The sequence below is a fragment of the Neomonachus schauinslandi genome, chromosome 1 (assembly GCF_002201575.2).
Source record: "Neomonachus schauinslandi chromosome 1, ASM220157v2, whole genome shotgun sequence".
NCBI lineage: Eukaryota > Metazoa > Chordata > Mammalia > Carnivora > Phocidae > Neomonachus > Neomonachus schauinslandi.
The window spans coordinates 148,452,749-148,475,331 of record NC_058403.1 but is presented as its reverse complement, the minus strand read 5'-3'; the positions used below and the strand labels follow the sequence as shown (position 1 = coordinate 148,475,331).

The 22,583-nt window shown below is 39.8% G+C and overlaps 1 protein-coding gene across 1 annotated transcript in view; it reads left to right on the top strand.

Annotated features, from left to right (window-relative positions):
- OXSR1 (oxidative stress responsive kinase 1) overlaps positions 1-19,259 on the top strand; it is a 93,454-nt gene extending 74,195 nt beyond the window's left edge. Inside the window, exons 12-18 of the mRNA XM_021677556.1 lie at positions 4,054-4,089; positions 7,304-7,450; positions 8,804-8,868; positions 13,676-13,728; positions 15,196-15,264; positions 16,112-16,176; positions 16,593-19,259. Of these exons, the coding sequence (XP_021533231.1) occupies positions 4,054-4,089; positions 7,304-7,450; positions 8,804-8,868; positions 13,676-13,728; positions 15,196-15,264; positions 16,112-16,176; positions 16,593-16,667 (510 nt within the window). The 3' untranslated portion in view covers positions 16,668-19,259. The remainder of the gene's footprint in view (positions 1-4,053; positions 4,090-7,303; positions 7,451-8,803; positions 8,869-13,675; positions 13,729-15,195; positions 15,265-16,111; positions 16,177-16,592) is intronic.
- Positions 19,260-22,583: the final 3,324 nt, after the last annotated feature.

Genomic DNA, 22,583 nt, shown 5'->3' with positions numbered 1-22,583 from the left:
AAAATACCATGATCATGTGTGGGCTGCAAGTGTGGATCAAGGGTGGGCTGCAAGGATGGTTCAGTATTAGGAAATCTTATAATATTAATAGGCCTAAAGATAGATGAAAAAACTTTGACAAAATCTAATAGGCCTAATGAGAAGACAAATCATATTCTTATTTTCATACGTTCTGAAAAAAACTTTGACAAAATTCAGCACATGTTCATAATAAAGACTCTATGTAGATCCAAATTTCCATCTTTACATCATTTTCTTTCTCCTGAAGAACTTCCCTTAACATTTTTGTGCTGTAGATCTGCTGGTGATTATTTCTTTGAGGTTTTTTTGTCTGAAAATGTCTCTATTTCACTTTTGTTTTGAAAAGGTCTGTTTCCTAGGTATAGACTTTTAGATTGATAGGCTTTTTCTTTCAGTATTTTAAAGATGTTGTTTCACTGTAATTCTTGTTTGTATTGTTTCTGTTGAGAAATCTGCTGGTATCCTTGCCTTGTTCTTTTATAAGTTACATGTCTTTTTACTCTGGCTGCTTTTAAGATTTTTTTTCTTTTTGAATGGTGTTGAGCAATTTGATTATGATATGCCTGGGTTTGTTTGTTTGCTTGTTAGTTTTCATGTTTCTTGTGCTTGGGGTTTATTGAGCTTGCATCTGTGGGTTTATAGGTTTTTATCAAGTTTGGAAATTTTTCAGTTAATATATTTTCAAATACTTTTTTCTGCCCTTCATTACCTTGGAGACTCCAGTAACATGTATAGTAGGCTGCTTAAAATTGCCAGCTCACTGATTTTCTTTTCATTTTTTAAAAATTCTCTTTTTACTCAGTCTCATTTTGCACAGTTTCTGTTGCTGGCTTTCAAGTTCATTCATCTTTTCTTCTGCAATGCCTAATTGCTGCTAATCCCATTCAATCTATTTTATATCACAAACATTAAATATTTTAGAAGTTTGAGTTTGTGTTTGTTCATTTTTATACCTTCATGTCTCTACTTTTTGAAGATAATGTGAGATGTAATAACTATAGTATAGTTATAATAACTATTTTAATGTCCTTCTCTGCTCATTCTAACACTTGTGTTAGTTCTGGAGCAGTTTTGTTTGATTGATTATTCCCTTCATTATAGCTTGAAGAGTGTTTTCCTGAGTTGAGGAAATAGGGCTTAGAGTCCAGGGAGACCAAGGCAGATGAAATCGATAAGGTAGAGTACCAGGGAGGAGAGAGCTATACAGAGAGAGAAACGTAGAAGTCTACAGAGCTTCCTTTTTGAGTGTTCAGCAGAATACTCTTCAAGAAGTACGTGTGAGAAAACCACCTGAGACTGGATAACAGCACCCAGCATTCACAGAGAGCCCCAGGAATAGTGCCTCTTTCCACCAGCCAGAGTGGAGAAGCCTGTAACTCACAAGGCATTGGGTAGAGTTCAGAAAGGTCTAAGTAGTGGGGAGCATATGGCCCTAGACTGAGCACTGCTCCAGATCGAACTAACAACTCATAAAGCAAGATCCAAAAGGATTAAACCATTTCCAAGTAACTTTACTGTATTCCAGAACAAAGCTCGAGCATTTGGCATCCAATCAAAGATTACCAGGTATGCAGAGAGTCAGGAAAACAGTAACAGTGAGCATACTTAATGTCCAGATCTTGGTCTTTAATGTCATTCTCTACTAAAAGAATGAGGGCTCCTGGAAGAAATGGCTGATTCTGGGGCTTACACAGGGAAAATACAAGGTGAATCTGGAATATCCTCTTTTGTCGAAAAGTTTTTTATTAAAAAAGAAAGTCATAATTTGATAACACAAGGGCCAGGTTGAATGAGCTCCTACTGACCAAATTAGAGTTTGGTCATTAAGTGCAATAATAAACTGTAAACCATTTTATTTTATTTTATTTTATTTATTTATTTATTTTAAAGATTTTACTTATTTATTTGACAGAGAGAGACACAGCGAGAGAGGGAACACAAGCAGGGGGAGTGGGAGAGGGAGAAGCAGGCTTCCCGGCGAGCAGGGAGCCCGATGCGGGGCTCGATCCCAGGACCCTGGGATCGTGACCTGAGCCGAAGGCAGACGCTTAGCGACTGAGCCACCCAGGCGCCCCTGTAAACCATTTTAAAAATAGAAATCCATAGGGCGCCTGGGTGGCTCAGTTGGTTAAGCGACTGCCTTCAGCTCGAGTCATGATCCTGGCGTCACGGGATCGAGTCCCGCATCGGGCTCCCTGCTCAGCGGGGAGTCTGCTTCTCCCTCTGACCCTCCCCCCTCTCATGCTCTCTCTCTCATTCTCTCTCTCTCAAATAAATAAATAAAATCTTTTAAAAAATAAAAAAATAAAAATAGAAATCCATGAGTCCGTGCCAATAATGAATAGGTGGATAAATAAGTGGGGGGTGGCTAGTTCTTCATTACAGGAAATTGCCAGTGCTGACTGGTAAATGTGGAGGAGTATTGGAGGGGAAAATCATCATTTTATAGCCATGATAAAGCAGTCAATAAAGATTAGGTCAGACAAGGATCATCAGCAGTTGCTAAGTATAGGGGAAATTTTTGATGAGCAGGATGTTTACAGAGTCTTGAAGTGCCTCTTCAAGATTGCCTATTAGTTGCAAAGGGAAAAATAATTACTGCATACTGGAGAACTTGGAAAATGCCTTGACTAGATCATTAAAATTCACATTATTGTGAAATTTACTGACGTTGATAACTTTAGGAGTGTGAAGTTATGTTAAGAGAATATCCCTGTTCTTAAGAAATACACAGTGACTGTTCAGTGGTAAACAGCTAGGATATATGCAACTTAAATGGTACAGGAACAATGTGACTGGTTAAATAGATATACTTTAAAAGAGAGAAAGTGGGGCGCCTGGGTGGCTCAGTTGGTTGGGCGGCTGCCTTCGGCTTAGGTCATGATCCTGGAGTCCCTGGATCGAGTCCCGCATCGGGCTCCCTGCTCGGCGGGGAGTCTGCTTCTCCCTCTGACCCTCCCCCCTCTCATGTGCTCTCTCTCTCTCTCTCTCTCATTCTCTCTCTCTCAAATAAATAAATAAAATCTTTAAAAAATAAAAATAATAAAAAGAAAGTGAACGTCTTAAATAGGAAAGCAGATAAGGAAAGAAGGTTAATGATTCTCATTCTAACAACTTTTCTATAAAAGTTTGAAATTATTTCCAAATATTAGGTTTTTTAAAAAAGCTTTTGGTTTGGCCATATACTTGCTGTGATATATTAGCTATCACCTGAACCCTAATTCTCCTTAATAAAGTGATGATGAAAATTCACGAAAACCTAAGCTGGATAATCTGACCTTTTAAGTAGTCTAAATTTATGCTTGGTAGAATTGACCATAAATTGATATTTATTTAGAGATCAGGTAAGGGTTTTGTGGGTTTTTTTGTTTTTTTTTTTGTATTCTCCAATTGCCTGTATCCAGAATCACTGCTGTTATGATTCACTAAATAAATTTAGCTTAGATGTTCATATGGCAGATTACAACTGGTTTTTCAGTTTTGGCTCAAGAGTTTTCTCCATTAAAGCCCATAACCTGAATTACTCTGCTTCGAAGATGTGTTGGATAATTAGCTTGAAGGCTTAATTTGGTCTGGGATATTACATATATAATATGTTCATGATTACACTGGGTGTTATACACAGTTGATGAATTATTGAACTCTACATCTGAGCTAATGATGGCTATCATTATGTTGGCTAATTGAATTTAAATAAAAAAAATATGTTCATGATTAGTAGAAAGAATTGTACTTTGAAGAATGTGACCTCCTACTGCCTGAGAATTCCCATTATGTCTGCTTATAAACCTCAAGTTGTAAACTCTTAAAATACCATAGGACATTGATGTATTAAAGGTTACCTAGACAAAGAATACAATAGTATCATGATATTTTCTTTTTCCAGAAAACTTTCACTAGAGTTGCCAGTGACTTAACTTATGGATCAGAATGACATGGAGTTTACTTGCATTTCAACATTCTGTGCAGTTTGGAACTGACTACAAGTAACCTAAGTTTTGAGTTAATAAGCCTTTTTTGTATTTCTTTTAGTCTCCCCGAGTGAAAGAATCATTATCAAATTCTGAGGTAAGTAGTTGTGGATTAAAAACCAATCATTTTGTTTTGGTTTGGTTTTAATGTTAAGCACATTTTTTTATATGGGCCTAAGTGGGAATGAGAATTTATAGCAATCAGATTTCATCAAAGGTATGGATTCTGAGTTTAAATGGACTTCTGCAGTAAATTGGTGCCATTGCACTCATTTTAAAAGTTGACCTAATGGCTTAGCAAGTTGTTTGTTCCTTGCTTGCCTGACTTTATGAATTACTTTTCTGGCTTGGGTAGCTTGAAGTGGAAAGTAGTCTTTTTGCATTAATTTGTCCAGGAATTTGTCATCTGCTACTTTTTCTTTTTGTTTTTTTTTCCCCTTATTGTCTTCTCTTGTCATGTAGATTTTCTTGTTTATGTTATTGCCTCATGGTGATAGGGAATCCTACTAAACAGAGTCCTGTTAGGCTGGCCTGCTTTATGCTCATTTCTTGAAGATAACAATTATTTCAGGAGATACATTCTGTCATACATTCTTCCTTCTGGCAGCTTGCATTCCAAGCTCAGTATTTGGTTTAATGATACACGTCTTGCCCCCGTAAATCAGTTTGTTTTTGCCACTGTCCTTAAAAGTACCTGTTTTTCTACTTGATTTGTGTGGATAGCATACAATTTTTGCACACCATTATGTATAGGATTTGTGTACATAGCATTGTATTATTTAAGACTGAAAATAAATATTGTACTTCAGCATATTTACAGGCCAGTATCTGACAACTTATATTAGAACTGCGGTTCACTAAGATTTCTGGCTCCTCTTCTTGCTACATGGTAGAATTGCATCTCCCTATCCCTTGAAGTTACTCATAGTCATGGCAGTTGCTTGGGGCAATGAAATGCGGGCAGAAAGAAGAGCCCTTCTGTTGTTCCCTGGGTCCCCTGGCTCTTGCCACCACAGCCTGTATCCCTGAATGAGGATGATACCAAACAGCCTCTGCTGGCCAGAGATAGACATGAAGGTGTGCAAGAAATAACTTTTTGTCTTGTAATCTTCTGAGAATTTAAGATTATTTCTTACTCTAGCTTTATCTTGACTTTTAGTTTCTCCACAGTTGAGTGGAGAGGGCATTTTATGGATTATCCAGAATTGTTTTTGTGTTCTTCTCCTTGTCCCTTTGCCTCAATAGCATCCCCACATGGACTCTAAGGCTCTCATACTCATACTCCTGTGCTCATTACTTTGTTGTTGTGTTTGAAATCCATGGTGAAATACAGGTAACATAAAAGTTACCATTCACACTATTGTGCAGCCATCACCACCATCCATCTCCAGATGAACAATCACCCCATGTTTTCCTCCCCCCAGCCCCTGGCAGCCACCATTCTACTATCTCTGAATCGTACTACTCTCTATATACCTCATGTAAGTGGAATCCCACAGTATTTGTCCTTTGTGACTGGCTCATCTCACCCAGCATAATGCCCTCTGGGTTCATCCATGTAATGTGTGTCAGAATTTCCTTCCTTTTTGAGGCCGAATAATATTCCATTATATGTATCTACCACATTTGTTTCTCCATTTGACTGGACAGACACTTGGGTTGCATTCACCTTTGGGCTGTTGTGAATAATTCCACTGTGAACATGGCTACATAATAAATATTTGCTTTAGTTCCCACTTTGAATTCTTCGGGTTCTGTACCCAGATGGGAATCGTTCTATTTTTAATTTTTTGAGGAATCACCTTACTGTTTTCCATAGTGGCTGCACTATTCTCCACTCCCACCTGCAGTGCACAGGGTTCCAATTTCTCCGTATCAGCTCATTGCTTGATTTTGTCTAACCTTTCTGTTCTTATTATAGGTAAACACACATGTCTATGCAATTTGGAAACTATCCTTTTGAAATAATGCTAATACTTAACATTAACATTTTCAAAACTAATCGTATTGTTCTGTTTTTCTGCCAAAATCCAGAACCAGAGTTACTTTTAATTTCCTCTTTGTGAAGCTAAATGAACACAAAATTGTACTACTTTTGTCTCTTGATTTTGTTTTTATAATATCAGCTATTAGACCTCTCTTGTTGCCCTTTCAGTTTTTTCTCTTTCAACTCTAAATTGTAGCTAATTTTTTTTTTTTAAAGATTTTATTTATTTATTTGAGAGAGAGAATGAGCTAGAGAGAGCGAGCACATGAGAGGGGGGAGGGTCGGAGGGAGAAGCAGACTCCCTGCCGAGCAGGGAGCCCGATGCGGGACTCGATCCCGGGACTCCAGGATTGTGACCTGAGCCGAAGGCAGTCGCTTAACCAACTGAGCCACCCAGGCGCCCCTAAATTGTAGCTAATTTTAGCATTTTTTCACCAACTTGTAATTTTGAATATGTTTAACTTGATTTTCTACTCAACATCAGTCTTTTCTCCCCACATTACATAATTAAAATTTATAAAATATTTCAAACATGCAAAATAATATATATAATGTCTGTGTTGGTTGTAAAGCTTCACATCTGTTTTGAAAAGCATTTCAGATATGTTAGCGAATCCCTGATCAGTTGTCTTTCTTTTTAAGCAATGGAAGGTTCCCAGACCTAAAAAAATGTAGCTTCTGTAATTTAGTATTAATACTTAAATCTATGTCTTGGAGGGGCTGTTTTATTGTTTATTGGGCAAAGGGAATAGAATAGATGTAGTTAGAAATAAATATGATACAATGAAATGTTACTCTGAAGGGAAAAAAGCAAACTATGGGCTATAATATGGCTGAACCTCAAAACACTGTGCTAAGTGAAATAAGCCAACAACAACAGAGTGCATGCATTTTGTTTATATGAAAGATTCAGAAAAGGCAAACTGATGGGGACCAAAAGTAGATCAGTGGTTGCCTAGGGCTGGGCGTGGGAGCAGGAATTAAATGTAAATGGGCACAAGAGAACTTTCTGAGTTGATAAAAATGTTCTAAAACTAGATTGTAGTGATGTTTGCACAAGTATAAATTTTCTAGAAATCATTGAATTGTGAATTTAGTAGAATATGAATTACACCTCAAAAAAGTTGTTATAAACAATAAAAGCCTAGTAGAAATATTTCACTTCCACTTGAAATAGATGTATTCAAGAGAGGTGGAGGTGTAGCAGTACACTACACAAAAACTACTTTGAAAATGTCACCCTGGGAGGCTCTGCTTGCCCATCAGTAGACCTGCCTCCTTTTCACTCAACTAAAGCAGCACTGTGTGTATGTTTTTGTTACAGCTATTTCCAACAACTGATCCCGTGGGTACTTTACTCCAAGTTCCAGAACAGATTTCTGCTCATCTACCTCAGCCAGCTGGGCACATGCCTGCACAGCCAACTCAAATCTCTCCCCCACCCCCTGCAGAGCCAGCAAAAACAGCTCAGGTAAAACAGGAGTGCACTTTAATGGCCGGCCTTCTAAGTAGATGAAGAAAGCAGAAGTTGATGTTGTGGTAGATTTTAAAACAAGTTAGAAATTCTATTTTCACAGTTATCAGTGTGTGCAGATAAGAGAACTTTTCACGGATCACACAGGTTTTTAAGCAGCAAAATAAGTTAATGATGGAAACATTCCAAATATCAGAAATTTGGGGGATAATTTCTCATCGGCTTTTTATGAGATCATTATTATGTCTGCAGCTGACAGTTCATCTTGACACTAGGATTGTTAGCAGTTCTGTTTCCTTTTCATTCACTTATGCTTGTATTATTAATACATCTCAATCCATGATTTTCTTGTATTAATCTTTTTTAAGATTTGTCAATTTTGTGAGGGTTGATTTTATTGAAGTGATATAATCTGTGAATGCACATCATCAGTCACAGAGGTCATTAAATCCTCATACATTGAAAGCAGTTGAGGGAAGGAGAGAAGGAGGGCCCCACTGTGAATCGCTCCCTGTCTTCCCTCAGGAAACTCCAAATACTGTGTGCAAAACGTGCATGACCTTATGCTCCATGGTTGGAGTGAGGTTTCCAGAGTCTGTTCATTTATTAAATGTTAGAGACTTCATTTTTTTAATCTAACATTTTAGACTGAAAGAGATAAAGATGGAAGTTCTGAGAGCTTCCAGTTAGAGTACTGCCTTCATGTAATCTTTTCATTGAACCCAAGCTTTCCATTTCTTTCCATTATATCCAAAAAGATCCAGTTGTCTTATGAAAACTGATAGAAAGATTGGATTCACTTTATAAAGAACTTAAATAGAATACATATTCTCTAGTAAGCAAGGGATAGCTCACAACTGAGAGAGGATTAGTTTGCCCATTAAAAGACCTGGAATCTTAGGCTGGGTGGATTCCTAAGGGGCAGCCAGTTTAGATCCTACCTTGTATATTGCTGTATGATACACTGGCAGATTTTTTTAAAGGGAAAAACCTGGCTTTAGTGTCTTTCATCCTTGTAGAGTGTAAATAGTGTAGTGTCTTTCACACTTTGTAGAGGGAAAGAGGGATCTGAATAATACAAAATATACATGTGGCTATGTTTGGAATTTCATGTGGGTTTGAGAATTCTCTTTTATTGTGCTTGACTCAGGCTGACATTCAGCTCTTGTTGCTGCCTCAGAGTGCATGTCCTACCACAGCAGGGAATGTCCCAGCAACTGATCTGGGTTTGGCCTCACCGAAAGCTGAAGGAAATTGCTGCCATGTGGACATTTCCTCTGCTGATGACCATTAGTCACCTTTATGCTTAGTAGTCCAGACATTGACTTTATACCTTTCAATGCTTTTTAGGCTCTGCCTTCAGGAGCAGGCTCACAAGAAACCAAGATCCCAATCAGCCTAGTACTCAGATTAAGGTAACTAAACATCTTCTGTTTGTTTTCTGAATACTGTAAATATGCTCTTTTCTCTTTGAAAGTGACTCTTTTTTCTAATAGTCTGTGCCTGAGAGTAACTGGATAAGATTGTGTGCCCTCCAGTATCAAGTGCTAGGCGTTGCAGAGGTACTGTTTCCCTCAGAAGTAATAGCAACAGGGTGCCTGGGTGGCATAATCGGTTGAGCGTCCCACTCTTGGTTTCGTCTCAGGGTTGTGGGATCGAGCCCCATGTTGGGCTCCACGGTCAGTGTGGAGTCTGCTTAACATTCTCTCTCCTCTGTCCCTCCCCGCCCCCCCAAAAAATAAATAAATAAAATCTTAAAAAAAAAAAAAAGAAGTAGTAGTAACATTGCAAGGACCTGGATGTTAACTAACACACACATTCTCTTAGCTGTTTTTCCATTAATGGTTTTTTCAATGCAGTTAGATTAGGTTCTGTAATTGAGTATGGTCTATAATTGAGGAACAGTTTTTAGGGGAACAGCACTGGTTGACTTATCTGAAGATTAGGCTTGTAATTTTGACCATATATCATGGACTCTGAAATCAACTGACCCAAGAGTGGAGTGCTTTCTGATTGTGATAGATCATATTAAGGCCTGTTCTTAAAAGAGGAAAGGAAAACCCTCTAAGGATATATTTGGTCTCTTCCTCTGTTTGCCAGCAGGTGTTCTGAGTCAGTGGTTCTTGGTGCAGTCTTACAGACAGGCTCTGACAGATGGCTCACAGGAAGTGCCATAGGTGGCAGTCTGTTCATTCTAACCCTCTCCTTTTGCAGGTATTTGGATTAGCAGAGCTTTCTTGTTAGATGAGCAGTGGCCGTCGTATTGTTCTAATTGGGTGTCGTTCTATTTGTAAAACTAAAAATATCACCTGAGACAACTCAGACCTTCTTTAACTATTACTAACATTTTTTAAAGTTTCATTAAATTACCATGGACTCATTCCTCTTCCCACATATGAATTCCTAGTCGTCTTCTCAGTATTACCATAATTAGAAATAGAAGTAGCAAGACCTGTTTGGAGAATGTTTTGATTCTACCACTGGGAGCAATGAAACTGTGCCATAAATGTGAAGAAAGCAGATTTGGTTCCCTTTCCTTTACAAAAGCCTACTCAGTATACCTAGTCTCATCTCAAATAGTTTTGAACTCATTAGAGTGTCTTGATAATCTTGTCCAATTTTGATTGTGCAAAAAGAATACCACTTGTCTCTTTTTTTTTTTTTAAGATTTTATTTATTTATCTGACAGAGAAAACAAGTAGGCAGAGAGACAGGCAGAGGGAGAGGGAGAAGCAGGCTCCCCGCTGAGCTCCGATGCGGGGCTCGATCCCAGGACCCTGGGAAGGCAGCCGCTTAACCGGCTGAGCCACCCAGGCGCCCACCACTTGTCTCTTTCAAAAACATTTTTTTGAAATCTTATAGCAGCTAATAGTATAAAAATTATATTTGACATGTGCTTCAGGAAGGTAGAGAAGATACTAGTAAGTGATGTAGCTAGCTTTTTGAGAGGGTAGTTTCTTAATGGGCCATGTTCCAGACTTGTTTATGGAAGAAGAGGCTACATTCTCACTCACACTGATGAAGATTTTGAGGTGAAACAACTTGAAAAAATGGTAGACATATTTAGTCCAGCTTAGTGTCTTGTTGTCTTTGAAGGCATTTGTGCTTAGCTTGCCAGTTAAATCACTAAAATGATGCTGAACATTCGATCTTCATTCTATTCAGCTTTCAGAAAGAATGGATTGAACAATTATGTATCAAGCAGACTATATATCACCCTGTTGGTTATTGTGGCAGGATACCGAGTAAAGAGCAAATAAAATGCCTCACTTGTTAATCAAGTCTAGTTTGGAAGCTGATTTGTATTACGTACTTAGCATAGGTAAAGACATTTCAAGTGGTACACATGCAGAAGTATAAATCTGTATACAGGTGCAAAGAGAAGGCAGTGCGAAGGGAAAAATCATTTGGGGGCAGGTTGTGTTAGAGATGGGTAGCTACATTCTAAACACAACTTAAGTAACATCCTCAAGTATCTGTCAGGTAGACCTAAGCCCTCTGCATTGTTTAGATAAAGTAGATTTGGGTCCTTAGTGATCAAGCATGTCTGCCTTTACACATAATATTCTATATGTTCCACTTTTTTTTTTTTTTTTTTAAAGATTTTATTTATTTATTTGACAGAGAGAGAGACAGCTAGAGCAGGAACACAAGCAGAGGGAGTGGGAGAGGGAGAGGCAGGCTTCCTGCCGAGCAGGGAGCCCGATGTGGGACTCGATCCCAGGACCCCAGGATCATGACCTGAGCTGAAGGCAGACGCTTAACGACTGAGCCACCCAGGCGCCCTATATGTTCCACCTTTAACCAGAACCTCCAGGGAGCCTGGTTAAACTCAGTATATGGTTTGCTGAGTGATCACTCTAACTATCCCTCACCAGTCACAAGTTTAAATCTCTGGAGCCGTGGATTAACTCTGCTGCCAGTATGGGTCCAACTCCTTTTCTCGTCTTCTCTTCATTCCCCCTCATCCCCTGAACTCCTGTGGAATTTGGAGAAGCATCATGTATTTCATTTTGTGAGTCTGCTAAGACTGATCACCTGTGGTGGGCAAGGCACTCTTCTAGGCATAGGGGGCCCGGGGGTAGGAGTGAGGAGGAAAAGGGCATCCTGTATCATTTTTTTTTTTAATGCTGCCACACATTTTTTTTTACATTTTAATTCCAGTATTAAAATAATTTAATTATTTTTAGTTAGATTAGTTTCAGGTATATAATATAGTGACTCAACAATTCTGTATATATTACTCAGTGCTCATGATAAGTGTACTCTTAATCCCCATCCACTATTTCACCTATCCCCCTACCCACCCTCCCCTCTGGTAACCATCAGTTTGTATAGTTAAGAGTGTTTTTTGGTTTGTCTCTTTTTTTCCCTTTGTTCATTTGTTTTGTTTCTTAAATTCCACATATGAGTGAAATCATATGGTATTTGTCCTTCTCTGACTGACTTATTTCCCTTAGCATTATACTCTCTAGCTCCATTCATGTTGTTGCAGATGGCAAGATTTCATTCTTTTTTTATGGCTGAGCAGTATTCCATTGTATATATATATATATATACCACATCTACTTTATCCATTCATCTATCCATGGACACTTGGGTTGCTTCCATACCTTGGCTATTGTAAATAAAGCAACAGTAAACATAGGGGTGCATGTATTCCTTTCAATCAGTGTGTTTCTATTCTTTTTTTTTTTTTAAGATTTTATTTATTTATTTGACAGAGAGAGACACAGCGAGAGAGGGAACACAAGCAGGGGGAGTGGGAGAGGGAGAAGCAGGCTCCCTGCAGAGCAGGTAGCCCAATGTGGGACTCGATCCCAGGACCCTGGGATCATGACCTGAGCTGAAGGCAGTCGCTTAACCAACTGAGCCACCCAGGCGCCCGGTGTGTGTTTCTATTCTTTGGGTAAATACCCAGTAGTGTAATTACTGGATCATATGGTAGTTCTATTTTTAACTTTTTGAGGAACTTCCACGCTGTTTTCCACAGTGGCTGCACCAGTTTGCATTCCCACCATTAGTACACAAGGGTTCTATTTCTCCACATCCTCGCCAACACATGTTGTTTCTTTTGTTGTTGATTCTAACCATTTTGACAATAGTGAGGTGATACCTCATTATGCTTTTGATTTGGATTTCCCTGATGATGAGTGATGTTGAGCATCTTTTCATGTGTCTATTGGCCATCTGGATGTTTTCTTTGGAAAAATGTCTGTTTATGTCTTTTGCCCATTTTTTAATTGGATTATTTGGGGGTTTTTGGTGTTGAGTTGTGTAAGTTCTTTGTATTATTTTGGATACTAACCCTTTCATCCGTATCATTTTAATTATACCTTTCTGTGCACATATATTTTCCTGTTAGTTTATGTGATATCTTAGTGGGATTAAGGTTGGGAGTAGGTATATAAGAATCTCCTCAGGGCGCCTGAGTGGCTTGGTCTTTTTTTTTTTTTTGAAGATTTTATTTATTTATTTGACAGAGAGAGACAGCGAGAGAGGGAACACAAGCAGGGGGAGTGGGAGAGGGAGAAGCAGGCTTCGTGCTGAGCAGGGAGCCCGATGCGGGGCTCGATCCCAGGACCCTGGGATCATGACCTGAGCCGAAGGCAGACGCCTAACGGCTGAGCCCGTGTCCTGGGATCGGTCCCCGCATCGGGCTCCCTGCTCAGCAGGAAGCCTGCTTCTCCCTCTCCCACTCCCCCTGCTTGTGTTCCCTCTCTCGCTGTCTCTCTCTCTGTCAAATAAATAAATAAAATCTTCAAAAAAAAAAAACCTCTCAAAATCTTGAGGGCTTTTTTGGTTTTGTTTTGTTTTTTTCGTACTTTGTGCTTGGGTGGTTTTTTCCCCCATTTATTTATTTACAGTATGATTAAAGTACAGTGCTATATTAGTTTTAGGTATACAGTATAATGATTCAGCAGTTCTATGCATTACTCAGTACTCCTCACCAATAAGTATACTCTTAATCCCTTTCACCTGTTAGCAGGAGGTTTTAATATTGATTAATGGAGGACATAAATTAAAAGGGTTGTAGGACAGTTAGATGGTCACTCTGAGTAGTTTGCTCCGAGCCTAGCAGTGTGAGCTCATTAGGATAGATCATAGGATCTTTGGGAATAAAATGGTGTTTCTTGAGGCACAGCTTCCGTGTTATATGTTGGCAGAGTCAGTATGCATAAATCCAGAAGTTTATTTTACACATTGTGTTTTCTTTTATAGGAATTCAAAAAAAGAGCTAAATGATATTCGATTTGAGTTTACTCCTGGGAGAGGTGAGGCATCAAAAACATTGAAAACAAAATAACTTCTAATTTATTATTTAATGAAATGTGATGTTTTTGTCCTTTAGATATATTTTGCTTTTAAAAGATGATCAAAATGTTTCTGGTTTAAAGAGTTTGGGTGGCATATGAGTAAAATAAAAATTCAGTTTATTTACTACTAACCTCATTTATAAAACCTAGTATAATACAAACAGTAATGTAGCTCTAATTTGCTGCCTACTGTAGTAGCCCAGGCATTGTGCTAAGCTTTCTATCTCATTAAATTCTCAGAACAGCCTTCTAAGGAAGATTATCGTTCCTATTGCATAGATGATGAAATCAAGGCTTAGAGGGGAGGTAACTTGTCGTTCACATAACTGGGAAGAGGTGCAGCTGGAATTCATATCCACACTTGTCAGGGTGCAGAGTCCTCGTTCTCGTTACTGAACACGGTTGTCCTTCTCCATGACAGTAAAGAAGAAACAAGGCTTCCAGGCTTCTCTCTCCCCAGGCTGAAGCTGAGTCCTGTCAGGCATAGTTTCTGGCCATGAACTTCTCCCTGGGATGAGGCTTGTTTCTTCCTTGCCTTTGTTACTCAAGGGTTCAGATTGGGGAGGTGGCCAGCAGCCAGCACATTTATCCTGTGTGCCATGCTCATTCTTCCTGCTGTCTGGGTATCATCAGCAACTAAGTATGAAAGAGAACAGATGCAGGTGTGCATAGGTGTATCCGTTTCACTGTTTAAAACCAGGAAGAGTCCCATCTTACGGAACTAATTCAAGTCGCTGGTCATCAGCACAAATGTGTGCCCACCCACTCCCCAGAGGTCCTCCTGTTCCTCTCAGGGGCTCAGTATTCAGCCCTCAGGAAGCAGCAGCACTGAGTCTGTTGGAGATGAGATCAATTAGGGATGCTGTGTCCTTGTCTTTTTGTTTCTGTTACAAACATTGATCAGATTGTATGACCTGAAATCACTAGATACGAAGAAAAGCCCACCAGAATAAAAAAAAAAAATGACTAGCAAAAAACTTGGGGTGTGATCTCCAAAGAGAAGAGATTACAATTTGTTCTTTCAAGATGTACTTGAAAAGAAATCATTCCATTGTACGAGCCCTGGAGATGTTGCACACACGTCATCACATCTCAGAGCTGATGGGGCTTGGGGCCAGGGCTGCCTTCAGAATGGGACTTCCCTCTGCAGCATCACTGTTGGCTGCGAGTTATCTTTACCATGAGTTGATATTGGCCATCTGGTGGTAAAGAGTCTGCCCTCTAGCTAGAACCAAGAGAATCGCCCACTTGAGATCAGCCCAGTGGTAGGAGAAACCTTTGTGTGGGAGGAAGACCCCACGTGCCTCCTTGGTTCTGTGAATTTAGCCGCTGGCTTGGGCTTGGCAGTGCCAACATCCGCTCTTAGAGTTAGCAGTGACATGCATGCACAAGAAATGGGGCACCTTCTTTTTTTTTTTCTTGCAGATACAGCAGAGGGTGTCTCTCAGGAACTCATTTCTGCTGGCCTGGTCGATGGAAGGGATTTAGTAATAGGTAACTACTTTGTGCTCTGCCCTGTGACCCGGTATCTCTGTCTGTATTTAGGACCTAGAAAACAGGCTTTGATTCCACTGAGCGGGTCTCATGGGTCTTGGAATGGTCTTAATATTGCTGAAATACAGGTATTGGGGACAGTTCCTCACAAAAAAGAAAATCTCATTTCTGAGTTCACTTTGTGATTTCCAGTGATAGTACGTGAAAGCTGGGAGACTGTAGTAGAATTGATGATGTAAGTTACGAGTTAAAGTAAACTTAGGTCGTTTTGGAGGGTGGAACTCTGCCCTTATAGAGCTAAGAAAGAGGTAAGCAAAACTCATTAGAGGTTTATGTCTAGAATTAGCAGAAAGTAAGAAAAGGCACAGTCGGCGCATTGTACATGTTATTGAAGGCAAAGACCATTGTCTAGGGCCAGTCAGCAAAGTTTTTCTGTAAAGGACCAGTTAGTAAATAGTTTAGACTTTATGGGCCATGCAGTGTCTCCATCTTCTTTAAACCATTCTTAGCCCACAGCCAGACTAGAAACAGGCTGCAGGCCAGAGTTTGCCAACTCCCAGTCTAGGGCTTTCTGGCCCATGAGTAAACAAATCCTTCCTCTTTCACCTGTGTGTCTTGCCCCACTTAATACAGCATCTTAAAGAAAGTTATTTTGCCCATGATTCAAGATTTACTTGTGCTACTTAGAGTTGAGTTTAAAAGGTGACTTTTGTTTGGAGAGTGATTTATGTCTCTGCTTCCATTTTGGTTGAACATAGAAGATTCTGAGCTACCGTTTAAGTTTTTAAAATATGGTAGAAAGTGGATTTACTTAGCTTCTCATTACTTTCTGTTTGTATGATTACAGTGGCAGCGAATTTGCAGAAAATTGTGGAAGAACCTCAGTCAAATCGATCTGTCACTTTCAAACTGGTACTCATCTCTTCCTCTTTATTAAACTGTCCTTACACAGCAGCAGCCTCTGCAGACCAGCTTCTATATTCCCTGAGTGATGAGGATATTAAACTGTGGTGGATTGTGTTCATTTAGCTTCCCCAAGGCCTTAGGCCAATGTCTCCTTTTGAGTGGCCTCCCTCTGGTCTCCCTCCCAGGAAACCTCCTACCCCAGGCCCTTGACTCTTCTTAAGAGAGACTGTTAGCCACTCTGACTCCACCATTGGCCCCAGACCTCACCTTTTCTGGAAGAGACACCTTCATCTGCATCCTATATGTATTCCAGGGACCTGTACTCCACTGTCTTCCTTCCCACAGTCCTTATATCAGTTTTAATTGCTACCTGCAATTTTGTTTACAGATAACCACAGCTTCTTATTTTGTTTGGTTCTTAGGCATCTGGTGTCGAAGGCTCGGATATTCCTGATGATGGTAAACTAATAGGATTTGCCCAGCTCAGCATCAGCTAAACCACAGCCCTGGAAGAGGTGGCCTAAGGAGATTCCACACATGCGTATCTCTGTTGCTTCTGTTGGCCTAAACCCACTACTGCCAAAGAACCCAGCAACAAACCTCCCGGCTAGGAGCTTTAGAGGTCTTTCTTTATGTTCTTCCTGCCATCATTCCCCCTTTTTCCCACAGGGAAAGAAAAGTTGGATCACCAGTGGCCAGCATCCCATTAAAGAGTTCCGTTAGTAAACTTACTGCACATGTCCCCTGTCTTCCTCCATCTGGGAAGGGGACTGTGCCTCAAGGCTCAGGAGGGAGATCTGTCGGTTCATCTTGCCTTACTCCAATGATGGCGCTGGGTGGAAAGTAGCAGCTATATTGGGCTTCCTCATCCTGCCTGTTCTCCCACACCTGACGGGATGTGGACATCTTGGGTTATCTCTTTACCACTGAAGTAGCAATTAAAAATGATTGTTTATCTGGAGCCCAGAGAATTTAATTTAGTGATTTTTTTTTTTAATCTGATGTGAATTCTAGCAACCTTTGTTAGGAAAAAGCACAGCCTCAGAAAGAGGCAGCCTAAACTGTGTTCTTGTTTTGTTCATATTTCTAAGCGTTTTGCTGAAGCTGCTCTCAGGCACCCCTCTTCATCACTCCCTCCAGAAAGGGTTGCTAGCCTTAACTTCAGCTGGTGCAAAACATCTGACTGTAGTCGAAATTCAGCCATCAGATCCTTCAAAGTGGAACTTTGGGCTGTTTTTAGCGAAAACATCAAGTAATGGCTTGTAAAAGTGAATTTCCCCAGCAGTGGTTTTGAACAGGAAAAATCATAACTCATATCATTGTGGAAGTATTTATTTTCAAATCTTAAAAAATTCAGTTGAAGAAAAACTGCTCCTCAGTCCTCCCATGAAAATTTGCCTGGCCTCCACGTCATGAAGAAATGCAAGGCTGAGCTTTCTACAGCAATAAAGGAGACTCACCAGGCCAGCGAGGCCTGCCTTCTGCCCCTCTCCTGCACTGACCCTTTGGAGGGGGTCCACACTTCCGTGCGCTGAACCTGACCCAGGATGGAAAGTGAAACCACATGTGCCGTGATTTTTAGGATTTATGAGTAGACAGTGTTCATTTGCTTTTCTATAGAAATAATATAAATTATTCTTTAGGTTTAAAAAAGAGCACTCAATGCAATGTGAGTAATTGGTGGGGCTGATTTTTTCCTACTGTTTCACAGTCAGCCTCTGTCTAACTGCAAGTAGCCCTAACAGTTTTTGTATAAGAAAGGGACACTTAATCTGGCCTTAAAATAACACACAAAGATGGGCTTTGGCCCCACGGAAAGGGGAAAGCTGCCTCTTACAGAATCACTCGAGCCCTTTCCAGCACTGTTGGTCTGTGAATAACAGGATTGCTTCACCTAGTTTTCTCTTGGGGTATCTCTGGAAGCTTTCCCCACAACTGAGTTGTTGCAGCCCTTGTTTCGTTCTGAGCTTATTGTTTTAGTCATGGGCTTTCTTCCCCTGCCCTGGGTGCAAAGGCATACTGGGCAAGGAATGGATGTTGGGGAGAAGAAGGGGATGGGTTTGGGGTGGCCATTGGGAGGAAAGTGGATGAGAGGATCAGATACCAAAGTCCAGGGTCCCAGCAGGATTGGTAAAAAGTGGGAGACTGCCAAGCCTAGAGACGGAAAAGAAGATTGATTAGCTTGCTGGAAAAATATTTAGCTTTTCTTTTTCTTTTCTTTGCCTTTTTTTTTTTTTTTTTTAAGGGGGCGTGAGAATAACATATGAAAAAGAGATAGTGTCCTCTTTGGCACAAGCCTAGTGGCTTACCTTTGAGTCTGTATTTTGGTTTCAAGCAAGCCATCATCATCTACTTATTGATAAATCCAAGGGGGTGGTGGCCTCACTCTGTTCTAGCATTGTGTTTGGAAGTGGTCTGGAGCCCAGGCTGGAGGTGAGCAGCAGCCTATTCCCCTGTTCAGTTTCCCCAGCCAGCCATGACTTTTAAACTGCAGTGGGACAGGCAGCCAATAGAAGTGGGTTGGGACTTTCTCTTTCTTTTCAGTTCATTTTTTGCCCTGCTGGGAATTAGGAGCCAGACACTAAGCCCCAGGACATTGTTACTTCTTCTGCATGATGTATGGTGGACTCCCTTTGCTGACTTTTGCAGCGATGCTGAGAGAATACGTGAACAGAAACTTCCCAGGTTGGACAGCATGTGACCTAGCAAGCAACCTCGCTCCTTTCCAGGAGCAGTGGTTCAGGGTGCACCTCTGTCTCTAGGTCTCCAGGATCCCTTGGTCCCTGGGGGTAGGGACTGATTTAGCACAAGGTAACATGTGCCAGTGCTGTTTGTGAAATGTACGGTCTTACTCTAAATGACTAATGGATCTGTTTGGGTTTTTCACTTAAGTTTTGAACCAAATCCTAGAGCCAGCTGATACTATTTAATAATCTGAGGATAGAATAATGGTGTATCAATAAATGGAGGTTCCTCCTTATGACGTATGCTAGATTATGGAAGATGTAAAATATTTGACCTTCCCCCTCCCTTTTTTTGACTTTGTATTTTGCTGCATGTTTCCTTCATTTTTAATCAATAAAGAGTAAATTGTCTGTGGAGGTGTAAGGATTCTTTACTTCAGTGCTTGGTGGTGGGGAACAGTAAGGAGTGGGTCAAGGAGTCACTACTAAATTTTTCACACAAATGGAGAAAAGCCAAAGTGCACATAAACTAAAAAATACGTGTATTGATCTACATATTATCTAGAACAGCTTAAAACCATTATACAAGTGGGGAAACTGAAATCCCAAAAGGGAGAGATAGATATGGCCAGGGAAATTTCATAGGGTAGGGCGTGAAACTCCTTGTACTGATCTTTTCTGTTTGATTCTGTTTATGCTGTTGGATAGGAGAAAGAGGCCACATTCAAGCCTTTGCGAGTCTCTTTCAGAAAATTCAGAGCAGGGCTGAACTTGTCGGTATGTGACTTTGATATTGAAATGGTGGGGTTACATGTGAGAGTCTAGGCTCCCCTGTATTCCTCCACCTCCCAGATAAGTAATCTTGATCATAATACCTTCTCCACAGAAGGTGTCCTTCTGGGATAGGACTGCTTATGGATCCTTGTAATTCAGAGCTCAGGCATTGACAGGATTGTATCTGAGTGAATTTGCTTTCAAGATAAGCAGGTTGTAAAAGTGGACTCTGAGGTGCCTGGATGGCTAATAATCTCCTTCACTTTAATTAAGTGAATTTAAATTATGATTCCATTTTTCTTCTCAGAGCAGATTGTAAATAATAGCACAGAATTTCAGTTGGAGTAGATAAAATTGTTTGATTAATTAAAAGTTTGACTAATGTTCCTTTTGTGTGAAATATACATAGCAGTTCAAAGTGGAAGAAAAATCTAATCCTGGAGAGGATTGTCATCACAGAACTTGAAAGAAATATTGACTTGATAGTGTCCTATTTTATGCTCAATACAAAATTCCATTTCATTTGATTTCTCAGGAATTTCATATGTCCTTTAAACATGAAAGGTGATTATGTGAGAAGAAAGCTGTCTTATGACCAGAAACCTAAAACTTGAACAAATTCTGTAATTTCCATGATGATAAGGGTTACTCCTAGTTTACTGAGCTCCATATTGTACAGATTGCATGCTTTTTCTCCCTTAATTAAAAGACTAAAATCTCAAAAAAAAAAAAAACAAACAAACAGGTTGTAAAAGTAGACTCTGAGGCACCTGGATGGCTTAGTTGGTTAAGTAAGTATCCTGCTCTTGATTTTGGCTCAGGTCATGATCTCAGGGTCATGAAATGAAGCCCCCTTGTGCGGCCCCATCGGGCTCCACCCTCAGGGCAGGGTTTGCTTGAGATTCTCTCCTCTGCCCCTCCCCCCACTCATGGCACTCTCTCTCCCTCTCTCTAAAATAAATAAAATTCTTTTTTAAAAAGTGGCCTCGGACTATTGCTGGGACCGAGGAGGTGGTAGTTACTCAAAAGTGACTGTGGTGTATGTCGGGGGAGGTGGCAGGGCAAGAATAGAGTCTTTCTGTTGCCCATTCTCTAACAAGATAGGATGTTGTCAAGAGCCTGATTCCTTAGCTCTACCTCCTCATAGTAGCAATTCTCAGTGCAACAATTCATGGATTTCTCCTTTAGATCAGCTCATCTACACCACACTTTTTGCCTTTTTTTTTTTTTAAATAGACTTCATTTTTTAGCGTAGTTTTAGTTTCACGGTGAAATTGAACAGAAAGTATATAGAGTTCCCATATACCCTTTGACCCCATCTAGGCACAGCTTGCCCCACTGTCAAAAACCTGCGCCAGAGTGGTACACTTGTTACAATCAATGAACCCACATTGACATCATTATCACCCAAAGATAATAGTTGACATTCAGGTTCACTCTTGGCTGTTGTACATTCTAGATATTTAGACAAGTGTATAGTGACATGTATCCATCATTATATAAAATAACTTCACTACCCTAAAATCCCCTGTATTCCACCTGGCCGGCCATCTCTCCCCCCTAGTCCCTGGCAACCACTCATCTTTTTAGTGTCTCCATAGTTTTTTGCCTTTTCCGAAGTGTCATGTATTTAGAATCCTACAGTATGTAGCCTTTTTAGAATGGCCTCTTTTGCTTGGTAATATGCACTTACAGGTCTACATTGTGTGTGCACGTGCGCGCGCACGTGTGTGATTTAATAGTTTTTTTAATGCTGAATAATGTTCCATGTCTAGATGTACCACAGTTCATTAATCCATTTACCTATGGTTTGCTTTCAAGTTTTGACAATTACAAATAAAGCTGCTGTAAACATCTATATGGAGGTTTTGTGTGGATATGAGTTTTTAACTCCCTTTTGTTAATTACCCAGGAGCCCAATTGTGGATTGTTGGTAAAGGAATAGTTTCATAAGAAACTACCAGTTGTCTTCCACAGTGACTATACTATTTTGCATTCCCACAAATGAATGAGAGAGCTTCTGTTGCTCTACATCCTTGCTACCATTTGGTGATGTCAGTATTTAAGACTGGCAATTCTAATAGGTATGTAGTGATACCTTGTTTTAATTTGCAATTCTTTAATGAGATTATGTCAAACATCTTTTCATATGTTTATTTGCCTTCTGTATACTTAAGTGAGGTGTCTGTTCAAGTCTTTTGCCCATTTTTAATAAGATTGTTTTCTTATTTTAAGAGTTCATTGTATATTTTATATAAAAGTCTATCAGATACAAGCATACCTCATTTTACTGCACTTTGCTTTATTGTGCTTTGCAGATAATACGTTTTTTACAAGTTGAAGGTGTGTGGCAACCCTGCATTGAGCCCGTCTCCCAGTGCCATTTTTCCAACAGCATTTGCTCACTTTGTGCCTCTGTGTCAATAAAGTATTTTTTAATTAAGGCATGTATATTGTTATTTTAGACACAATGCTATCACACACTTACTATACTGCCACATAGTGTCAACATAACTTTTATATGCAGTGGGAAACCAGAAAAGTCATTTGACTGCCTTTATTGCTATGTTGGCTTTATTACAGTGACCTTCAACCCAACCCTCATTATCTCCAAGGTCCGTCTTTTTATGTCTTTGTAAATATTTTCTCCAGTCTGTGGCTTGTCTTTTTTTTTTTTTTTTTTTGGCAAAGCAGGAGGTTTTGATCCTAATGTAGTCCAGCTTATCTATCATTTCTTAAATGGATCATACCTTGGTGTGGTATCTTAAAAAATCATTACCATACCCAGGTTCATCTAGATACTTGCTTATGTTATCTTCTAAGAGTTGTATAGTTTTGAATTTTACATTGAGGTTTATGATCCCTTTTGAATTAATTTTCTTGAAGAGTATAAAATCTGTATCTAAAAAAATAAATAAAATCTGTATCTAGAGTTATTTTTTGGCCCATGGGTGT